Raw genomic sequence first — 12,225 nt, forward strand, 5'->3', positions numbered from 1 at the left:
TATGAGAAATAAAAAAATCCTTCTATGTTAAGAATCAAAATCTAAATGTCATCAACTACAAAATCATGTAGAAAAAAACATTTTTAAGTACAAAATAAAACCCATTACTACTAAACAAGAATCAAAACCTAAATCACAATTTCATACCTTTTACCAAACTCAAGGCAACGAAGAGCCATTTTCCATATTAACATCAAGATTCCAGCCTCTACATTAAAAAAATAAAATCATGAATAGTGTTTAAATTAACAAAATAATTTATAATTTATAAACGGAAAAAAGTAAGAAATTTGAATAGAGTTTAAATTAACAAAATAATTTATAATTTATAAACGGAAAAAAGTAAGAAATTTGATACTTTTCTGCAGCTTCTGCTTTTAATTCTTCAAGGTTGGCTTCAATCTTGACACATGCAGCTTCAATTGCTATGTTTTTATAACAGAGCTCCTTCCATTGTGCTGACAATGCATTAAGCTCATATGCAGTATTTTGCTGTTTTAAAAAATATATAAAAAGTAAATGTGAAATTAATAAAATATGTATATGATATAAATCAGATTAATTGTTCCTATATTTAGTAAGAATAAAGTTACCTGATGATATTTTCTTTCTCGATTAACGGTTTCTATCTTTTCGTTTAACTCAGCTGCTTGTGCTTGCATTCTGTAGAAAACAACAAATGTCATGTGTGAAAAAGACGTAAATACCCTCAGCATTGAATTTTCAGCAAACTCTATTCCTTCATATGCAAAGGGTCAAGAAATGGAATTGAATTCCATCAAATTTAACTCAAATGAATGTTTAACTCATTTTTTTGATGATGAAGATGAGGAGGGCTTTCACGTCTTTTCAACATTAATTTTAATCATAACCAGAAAGAGTAGAAACAGATTTTAACAGAGATGATGAAAAAATTGAATTTTAACAGAGATGTAGAAACAGATTTAAAAATATATATATATTAAAAGGAAAGGAGATTGATTACACTGACCTTGATAAAAATGCTTCTAGTCTCTGATTGTGTTGTTTCCATACATCAGCTCCATATTTTGACATTAAATCCAGGTTTTCCAGCCTGGCATCACATAAGAACAAGTTAAATACAAAATCAATGGAAAAAGTAAAGAATTTGAATCTGTCAAACATGGGATCATTGGAATGGAACTGAATTCCAATTCCGACCAAATCACACAGAGCTCTGAAAACCAAATAAGTTAATTAATTGTTACCTAATAACTTGATGCTGAAGCAAACGTTGAGATTTCTGTAGTGCTTGTTTCCAAGCAGTTTCATCATTCCTTTTGTTAAGTGATGGAGTCTCAAGTCCATATCTTGACATATCAAGAGGCACCATTGGTTTACCAGATCTCACCCTTTCATACTCCCTTGCAAGCATTGGATAATTCTTTAAAAGAAAAAAAAATTAGTGAGATGTTGTTGATCATGTTCTTCTCTGCATCATCTACTTCTTTCCCTAATCTATTTCCTACAAAACTCTGTTAAATTTCTCCGGTCTTACATCAAAGATCTGAGAAAATGTTCTAAAGCCTTTTGAATTGACTTACTAAAACACTAAGTTGAACACTGCGACTAGGCACTACAACAGCAAAATTGCAATTGGTAGCATGCTCAATTGTTCATGTCAAACTAGCTTATTGTATAAAAAAACAAAATAAGAATTGCACTTGCAGAATATACAGATATGTACGCAGATGCAGATTCAGAGGGAGACACAGTACGGTTTTGGAAAAAGAATTGGGGCGTGTAGTAAAACCCTAGAAAATTTAGCAAGATGAGAGAATACCTCAAAATTAAACTTGGCAACAGGAGGGAGATCTTTAAGGTAATCCGAAGGTTTCTTAGAGCTACAACGCATCTCTTCTTCGATTAAACGGTCAACTTCGGCTTTCACTTTGGGGTCGCCGTATTCGTCATCGATGTAGGGCAATGCGTCGATTTGCGCAGCACTACTGGACCAAGAAGGCCGTGAAGATGCTGGAGCTTCTAGCAGCATAACCTTTTCTCCGTTGTTTATGGTGGTTGACGTCGCCATTGTTGAGCACTGTTTTAGCACTTGCGACTTCTTCAAGTATAAAACGACGATCGGTTCCGAAAAGAGAAGAGCAAAAAAATTTGGGTGGGAAGTGAAAACTTGGAACTAGGAATAGGGTAGTGAAATAAGGATGAGGCTGTTATTTATTTATTTATTTTTATTTAAGTTTACATCTTTTTGCATATCGTCTCATTTCTTATTATGTGAAATGGTGAACAAATTATAAAAATCATTTAATCTATTCTAATAAATCAAAATTCAATTGTTCATACGTTATCTTTTCATGTAATTGGGCACTAATTGATTTTTTAATTATTTAATATTTATTTGTTATTTTATTTGTTTTATTCAAACGTCACCTCATAATAATTAATGAGATATATACACTAAAGTCCCAATATTTTCATCGATTTGACAAGAAAATCCTAAACTTTATTTTTTTGACAGTAAAGTCTAAATTACCGGCAATTTTTGACACTTTTACCATTTTTTTCCGGTTAGCCGGTAATTAGGACTTTTTTGTCAAAAAAAATAAAGTTTAGGACTTTCTTATCAAATCGTCAATTAGGACTTTACTGTCAAAAAAATAAAGTTTAAGACTTTTTTGTCAAATCGTTGAAAATAGTGGGACTTTAGTGTATATATCCTTTTTTTGTTAGAAATTTAATGGTATGATACTCTTTAAGCATAAGAGTTATTGAAACCTTCTCTAGTCAGCTAGATCCTATTGAAACCCTTAACGTTTGCTTCTTTTTAAGTCGTTTTTTTAATCTCAACAAACCGACATTGAACAAAATGAAGATAATCAAGAAAGAAAGAAAGAACCAGGGTTGTGTTGGCTTTTTGCAGTCCCAAAAATAGAGAAATAAGAAACCGAAAAAAGAGAAATTGCCTTTTTTTCAATATCGGTTTGTTGAGATTAAAAAAACGATTTAACAAGAAGCAAACATTAAGGATTTCAATAGGATCTAGCTGACTAGAGAATGTTTCAATAACTCTTATGCTTAAAGAGTATCATACCATTAAATTTCTAACAAAAAAAAGGATACATACACTAAAGTCCCAATATTTTCAACGATTTGACAAGAAAGTCATGAACTTTATTTTTTTGACAGTAAAGTCCTAATTGACGATTTGAAAAAAAAGTCCTAAACTTTAATTTTTTGACAAAAAAATCCTAATTACCGGCTAACCGGAAAAAAAGGGTAAAGGTGTCAAAAACTGCTGGTAATTTGGACTTTACTGTCAAAAAAATAAAGTTTAAGACTTTCTTGTCAAATCGATGAAAATATTGGGACTTTAGTGTATATATCCCATAATTAATTATTAATTTCATGTATTTATGTTGTATCATATCTATTGCTCAATCAAGAAAAATCAAAAGAATCATTTCGCTCAACTGTATTATATATGAAAATTACTTTTAGTTTTAATTTAGGATGCTATTAGTCTCGCCATTACCTCACATATCGATATTAATAATCCATTACAAAGTTTGATCATCAATTTCATATTTAATAACATAAACTTATAGAAACATAAATTGATTAATATTTTTATAATCAACTCGTATAATATACGGATCTCACAACTATAAATAAATTATTCAAATTTTACCAAATTTTATATTTAATTTTTTTTAATCAGCTCATATAGTATACGGACTCACAACTAAAAATAAATTATTCATCTTTTACCGGACTTCATATTTAACTACTTTTTTAATCAGCGTGCGTATTACAAGTCTCATAAATAAAAATAATTGCTCATTTCTTACCAACTTTCATATTTAACTTTTTTTTAATTAACTCGTATAGCATACTAGTCTCACATCTAGTATACTTTAATAAATCAAGATTTACTATGTCATATGTCAATATCTTATGATTCTTGACACTTGTCATTTTATGGAAATTTTAAAATAAATAATATCCACATATCAATTTCTGTTTTTTTTTTCAATTTTTAAAATTAAAAAACCACATAATATTTCTATTTATATATGTAATATACTCCCTCCGTCCCAAAATTATAGTACATCTTTTTTTTTTTGGTTTATCCCAAAATAATAGTCCACTTTTAAAAATAAATAACATTTTTACCAAAATACCCCCTCATTATTACTTAACCAACTAAGCATTTAATGGAATATTAAATGCAAAGTAATGACAAAACTGTCATTTTATTATATAAAGTTAGTGGTAATTAATGCTTTTCTTAATCTGTGTGTTTTTTTGTCTGTGGACAATAATATTGGGACGGAGGGAGTATTAAATATAATTAATGTGATAGTAATTTGCAATGAATACGTTTCTTCATTCCTTATTTTAAATCTTAAGCTTAAGGAATTTTCATATTTATTTTACAATATAAACAACTACCTAATAAAAATCAATTTTTTCTTAAACACCATATTACCATGAATATCATCTTAATTTCGTATTTATAAATAATTCAATATATGTAACGACCCAAAAATCAAGGGTAAAAAATTCATTTTTCATTATAGTCAAACACATATGTTACTTAATCCAACCATTCAAAAATATTGCTTAATTAAAACATTTATTAGAGTTATATCACAGAATCACATAATGCGGAAAACACGGGTGTGTGCGCTGCGATCAAGCCGGACCCTTCCAATGATACCTGAACCCATAAACAAAACTATAAGCACGAAGCTTAGTGAGTTCCCCTGAGCATACCCCACATAAACCATATCAATCACATAAGTCATGCATATAATCAGATAAGGAAGCCGTAGAAACCCTCCAAGCTCTTACATAAGTCATGGGAACCCCCACATGGTCTTAACTACCTGCCATGGGAACCCATACATGGTCTTAACTAACTGCCATGGGAACCCTTACATGATCTTCACTAATCAACAGATGTGTCATACAAACCATATAATCCATACATACAAGCATATAAAGGTGCCATGAAAACCCTCCAAGGTCTTACACCGGGTGTCATGGGAACCCCCACATGGTCTTAGCCTACTGCCATGGGAACCCCCACATGGTCTTATCCTGGAGTGCCATGGGAACCTCCTCATGGTCTTATATACAATGCCTCGAGAACCCCTCAGAGTCTTCCATGCAAGTATCACAAAGACAACTAGCATACCAAATGCCACACAATCAATTAGCATACCACATATAACTAATTGCCATGGGAACCCCCGCATGGTCTTCACATAAATACATAATGTATCGATAGCACATCCACAATAATCATCACAACTAGATAAATGGGTCGGCCTTGGTGCCTTCGACCCATTGGTATGGTGAGGAGACTCACCTCGTACTGCCGAAGTCCCGCGGATAAGACCCTAGCTGTTGGATGACAGACTCCCGAACTTTCCATATCAAAACAACATCCAATTAACCATTTGGGTTTCAATGCATAACCATAAATCCACACTTTGGGTAAAAGGACCATTTTACCCCTAACCTAGCTTGTCTCAAAACCAAGGCCCAAACTCACACTCTAAAGGCCCAAAAGCTAAATGATCAACCAAGGCCCAAAAAATGGCCCAATTTTTCAAATTGGGCCCAAACCTCTACATGGTCTTACCTTAGGGCCCAACCATTTATTCTAGTCCAAACTATTGGCATTCCGATGGACCAATATCTCATAATCATCAAGGCCCAATTATGGCCCACCTATGGCCTAATTTTCCAAATTGGGCCTAAGCCTTTCCAATGGGCCTTATCCTAAAGCCCAATAATTTCCTTAGTCCAAAAACATGTTCCCAATTGGCCCACGAAGGCCCATAGCAACTTAGTCCAAGAAATGGCCCAACAAGAACCCAACCCTAATTAGGGTTTTTCACATAAAATGACGATTAGGGTTAAGTGTTCTTACTTAACCCATTAAGGACTTAAACTATTAAGTCCATCACTCCACTAGACCAAACATACAATGTGGCCGGGCATAATTCAAAATTCCAAATCCAACGGTCCAAACATGGGTCCCGACAAATCCAAACTCACATTTCCAAAATTAGGGTTTTCTAAACCCTAATTAGGGTTTCCAATGCAATCGCGTGCCAATTAGTCCATTTGTTAAGTTTTTAGGTCAATTTCTGTTAAATAAGTCAGACACCACCCACTACTACCTCGGGTAGTGGTGGTCAACGGCGGCGGCCACCACCTCGTGGCGGTGGTGGTTATGATTCCAGGTCAAAACATGTCCAAGCATCTCAAATAGAAATCCAGTCACACACAAATGCACACCGTCACCCAACACGGCGGCTGGTGGTGGTGGTGGATTTTTCCTTGATTAATCCGGCCAAAGCAATACATTTTACAACATATTATCTAAAAGGAACACACACACACACACACACACATACACAGCCACCCTTGTGGCGACAGGTGGTGGTCGGAGTTGATAGCCACCACCTCACGGTGGTGGTGGTGGTGGTTCACTTTTGATTTCCGGTCATGCAACACATACACCAGTACACAGGCATCCTTGCACGAGATATGGACGCAACGAACCACCTGGTGGCATACAACGAACGGCAACAACAACAACCTTAACAGCCGGCGGTAGCGGCGACGGACGGACATCGGCAAAAATTAAGACAACACAGAAGAAAGGAGGAGAAGCGATTGAAGCTGCCACGATCTCGTCGGAACAGTCTAGTAGTGGCAGCAACAAAACGGTGGTTGTTCGACGGCGGCTCTGTCTTCAACAGGAATGGCGCAGTGGCAGAAGGAACGACGTCCTTGACTATCACATGAGCAGCGACGGACGTCAGCTAACGCTGAGACGACACGAAACAAGGAAGAAAGGAGGAGAAGCGATTGAAACGACCACGTTCTCCGATCTTCAACTGGTGCAGCTTCGTTCCCGGTTTCCCGTCGGTCTTCGTTAACACTGGCAACAAGGGCCGCCGGTGGGTGTTCGATGGTGCTAAGTGGTCGGAGCTGGTAGTGGCGGTTGGAGGTAGAGAAAGAAGGTGGTGGCTGGAGGTTGATAAGGTAGGGTTAGGGTTTGAGAGTGATAACGTGACGGGTTATAAACTCCCGTCCAATCTCAACAATTTACCATATTAACATTTTCAGTCCCTCCTCCTCTTATTCTTTTCAAATAAAGTCCATAAATTACCATTCAGCACTCAGCACCCCAAAATCCTTTCAATTTAAGTCCAAAATTTACCAAACATGTAACGCCGTAAATTTCCAAACAAAATTTTCATTTTTAAATCACATAATTCTCATAACACATTTCATAAAAATCTCATTTATTTAATTTACAAAACGTAACCCCATGTTTGTTTGGTTAACAATCCAGGATCCTCGAAACATAACTCTTTCTCTGGTGTGTACAATCAAACTGGTGCCTTCCCGTGATCCTGAGAAATACCTGAAACACATAACACATAACACGGTAAGCACGAAGCTTAGTGAGTTCCCCAAAATACCACATACAACATATTAGCCACTCGAGCCTATAACTCTGTAAGACCCTCCGGTCAATGTGTCTCAGTGGGACCCTCCAGTCCCACAACTCTGATGGACCCTCCGATCCTAACTCTGTGGACCTTCCGGTCCTAACTCTATAAACTATGAATAATACATAGCATAAATCACATACACATAATGAAAAATATCACAGTACTCAAATAAACACATAAGACCCTCTGGTCACACTACTCTGGTTACCACTCTAGGTATGTATAGTGAGAAGACTCACCTTGCAAGCAAGCAAGCAAATATCCTCGAACTCGAATCTCGAACTAGCCACCGCCTAACACATAGGGTAAATATCTCTAATCAATACTCTTTTAACGACTCAAATAACCAAAGGCTATTCTTTCTCTCTCTAACTCTTTGAAGTGGATAAAAGACCATTTTACCCCTCCATGGCCTCTATCACTCATGTTAACCAGAACCCCAAAGTCAACAGAAGTCAAACTCAAGTCAACAGTCCATGTTTGACCTGACTCGTCGAGTGCACTCTTGCGACTCGTCGAGTCCCATCGCTTTCTCAGAAGTCTCAAGAAAGTCCAGCTCAGCTCGTCGATTTGACCTCCAACTCGCCGAGTTATCGCATGATCAAACTTATCGGGACAAACCCTAACCGACTCGTCGAGTCAGTTCATGGACTCAGCGAGTCCCTTCAGTCTGTTTTCTCATTCAGATGTTTTAAGGTAGATCTACTACCCTAAACTCTAGATCTAGCCTCCCAAGGCTCGACTGTCACGTAAAGCTTCGATCTTTACGTTCATGCATGACATACTTGCTCCATAATGCCAATACAAGTTCTAACAAAGGTTACATGCTCAAGGTCTTGTCTCTAACTCAATAAATCTTGGATCTTTGGTCTGTCGAGTCCTTCTACAGTCCAGATCTGAGGTTTCAACCTCATGATATGCTCAAACAACTCATTGCCAAGAATGGATGGGAGGAAAACCCTCAAAATATCCCTAAACTAAGATCTCACAAAGGAAAGGTCAAGATAGGAGCCTTTTACCTTTGCACTGAAGCTCACCACTGAAGAACTCTGGATCTACAGCCCCTCCTTGATCAAACACACCAAGCTCTCCAAATCTCCTTCAAAGGATGCACAAAACCACTCAAATTAGCTCTTCACTCACTCTCTAGCTATAATGGCGATTAGGCTTTGCTCTCAGGAGTGTAGGGTAACTGGTGAGGCGCAAATGGGGCATAAGTTCCCTTATATAGGCCCCAACCCCGGGAAATTAGGGTTTTTTTGCCCAGCTCCTACTCGGCGAGTCGACTCACTGACTCGTCGAGTCCATTCATTAAAGTCACGCGGACAACCCGACTCTACTCGACGAGTTGGACTTACAACTCGCCGAGTCACTTCATAAATCTCAATGTTAAACACACATTAATGCACCTGAAAATCCGGATGTTACAATTCTCCCCCACTTGAATTAGATTTCGCCCTCGAAATCGCCTCTCAACGTCTCATAGATCGAACCCAAACAGTCGAAAATTACCACCGAAAGGATCTTATACCACACAACTAACTACCTACATGGACACCTAAATCCAAACAGGAACTCCCACCCAGAAAATGACATACCCTTCTGCCGCTACGATAACCCTTCTGACCCTCCAGAATCTAGAAACTCTAGTGGTCTGTCTCTCTGCCTGACCGCCTTCTCAAGATATCACCATGTTATTCGCTCCTCGAATAACAGACCCTGACAACTCACTGCCCCTCTGATTCTCTCGTTGCGACTGATAAAACAAGTCAATGCCCAAAAAAATTGACTACTGATTACTCATACCAGACATATTAAACAATTCAGATCATACTCCAAAGAATGAAAGGATCACATCACACCAGGGACCCATCCAATGTACTGCAATCAAAACCCATCTGAATAATGAACTCTCAACACCCTGTCCTTAAACACAAGACAATGATCATGTTTGTTCAGAATTATCCTCTAACATCTAACAATCATAAATCCCAGCTCCCTTCTCCAATATCCCTTTCAACACTGAGCACCAAGTCATATCCCGACCTAGCAGTTGAACCTCCAAAGGTTACCCATTGCATGCCTCAACATATCTCACTGACTTCCTCCCCACACTAACTATCTTGGCCCAGTGTGACACACAAGTCACGAAGTCCGCTTTACCCCGTGCGATTACTACAATCCCAACTGAAGATCATCTCACCCCGACCTTTGTCGTCTACTACTCATTGGTCCATGCATCTCGTGATACCTCCCATTCCAACAAACTGACCCACTCAGGCCTAAGTCACCAGATGACAAACAATGCCCCTCAAAATGGAACCCCTTCTCTGGATCCGAAATCTCATTTCGCCTACTCAGTACATCACTAGAGCCAAACTCTAACTCGAGAGTCTGGTCTGAGTCAGAATTGGAACCACTCGTCCCAATGAAGCACTCAACTCACGACCTATGACCCGCAACTCACGCGTACATCACTTCTCCAATTCCTTCTGATTGCGATAACCACACCTTAACTCAGAATATAACGATTCCCGATCATTAAGGAGACCCCAGTCTCGCCCCTGGTCCGACCTCCAGGTTCCCTAAAACTCAAAGAATAAGGCTACCCAAGCCTAAAAACTCTTATGCGTCACGCTCTGACTAGCGAATAATACGGCTCCTCGCAGGCCTATGACACCTTCTCACTGACTTGTGAATACTACGGCTCCCCGCAGTATCACAACACTCTCCATTTAACCAGTGAATACTACGCCCCCCGTAGTATCACGATACTCTCTCGCTGACTAGTGAATACCATGGCTCCCCGCAGTATCACGATACCCTTTTCTCTGACTCACGTATGCTGCGACTCTTCGCAGTCACACGATACTCTTTCTCTCACTGACTCATGGATGCTACGGCTCCCCGTAGTCTTACAACACTCTCTTACTCACTGAATCGCCATGGGCTCACTCCATGGTTTTTCCCCGATAATCCTAAGTGACTACCCTCACTCGGATCCACTCGCTCTCTTATAACCTCAAAATATCATCATCAAGTCATCACTACACTGAGTTCACTAACTCATGCCCCACAATTCCAACATAGATAAGTGCACGCACCCACTCAGTTTACACCACTCCTGATGTAAGTTCTCGTAGGCAAGGCACTTTTCTCAGCACAGATACACCCTTAGACAGTCCCACTCCGAAGACAATTAACTGTTGGGTTCCCCCTGGAACAATAAATCACTCGGGTACCTCGGTACACCATCAAAGCATCTCACGATGTCTTGCCTTAACCACTGATCCGCCACCCATGGCATCATACTCGGATACCACAATGTATCCATCCAGAATCTCACAATATCTCGACTCCACCACCGATCTTACTCTCACACAACTCGTAACTTCGGATTATTTCAACTCTCAATTGAAACACGGAGGAATCGACAATGACTCAGAACACGTTGGCGACAATCCGAAACTCCCTCCTCTATTGCTCAAAACCCATGCAAGAATACACATACTGATCCTGAAGTTGGCTGCCCAAACACAACCCATACATTGAACCATAAATTCTCAACTGCCGAAACTATCCTTACGAGCCAACCACCTCGAATTTTACCATTACAACCTTGAAGAATCTCTAACCACCACAAGGTTTCTGACCAACGGCCACCTGCCGTGGAGATGCTCATCCCTTCCTGAACACATACAACATGCATTATCTCGCTCTGCACCTCGCCTCGACCACCAATAACCCTAGTCTCATGTATCCATACCGCAGGTCACTACATCCAGTCCTCTAACTGCTCTTGAACAAATCTCTGATACTCTCAATAAAGTATTCAGTTCTCCCCCACTCAAGGTTCGAACCATCACCAATTGGCATACCAACAGTCTTTTCCACAGACTGTTTCACCGGGCACATCATACTTAACTCTTGGAACATACAACGTAGTCACATCAATGATCTTCCCGATGGAAACCAAGCAACTCCAAATATCCCGTAACTCAGACAAAAATCTCAGAATCCTCTCGACGTGACTGTTTCTAGTCATCTCGAAGCCTTCGACCGACACACCGCCGGATACCCCAATTGTACCGAAATAATCCTGACTCTCGGTCTGGAAATAATGCACTATTACCCACCTCGTCTTTGACTCCGCGACCAGCCTCCCAATACGGGAATCATCATCAAAGCATGAGATCTCCCTCTCACGGCCGATACACAGCATAACGACGAGGGTCACTGCCCCAATATACTCCTCTTGATCACTTGGAACCGCTGCTAAAAACATACTTGAATCGACTAAGGCATCTCTTTGTCCTCATCTCAGTATCCACTAATAGTTCTCTTGTGGTCTAAGGACTACCTCGCAACAAACATACTGCCTAAATACTCTGGTGAAAGGTTGCAACCCTATGCTACCCCACAGGGTTTACCTCCAACTCTGAAACCGGAAACTCTTATTTCCTTCGCTTCTCCCAGAAATGGGGACAACGCAACTCTTGTCTCAGAAGGTGACGTCTCATTTATCGGTCGATTGCTCGACTCAGACCGCGATCCTCCAATAAGCATCACCTCTACTCATCCCTGAGTTTTGCGACTCAAACTGGCATCTCACCAAATAAATCTCCCAGAAACTAACTCGATTTCCCTCTCAAGGCAGGCTCCATTAAATCTCGCTCGACATGGCCCTCGGGCCCCATACGTT

General features: G+C 39.3%; 1 protein-coding gene across 1 annotated transcript; it reads right to left on the reverse strand.

Moving 5' to 3' along the window:
• Positions 1–2,170, reverse strand: MOS4 (modifier of snc1,4). The gene is made up of 6 exons (XM_079086691.1): positions 1,805–2,170; positions 1,230–1,405; positions 992–1,075; positions 594–663; positions 359–492; positions 1–208 (listed from the first exon to the last, which is right to left on the reverse strand). The coding sequence occupies exons 1-6, from the start codon at positions 2,051–2,053 to the stop codon at positions 160–162; spliced, it is 762 nt and encodes a 253-aa protein (XP_078942817.1). The 5' UTR covers positions 2,054–2,170; the 3' UTR covers positions 1–159.
• Positions 2,171–12,225: the final 10,055 nt, after the last annotated feature.

Source organism: Lactuca virosa, chromosome 3, assembly GCF_052849685.1.
Source record: "Lactuca virosa cultivar CGN04683 chromosome 3, Lactuca_virosa_CGN04683_v6, whole genome shotgun sequence".
Classification (NCBI taxonomy): Eukaryota; Viridiplantae; Streptophyta; class Magnoliopsida; order Asterales; family Asteraceae; genus Lactuca; species Lactuca virosa.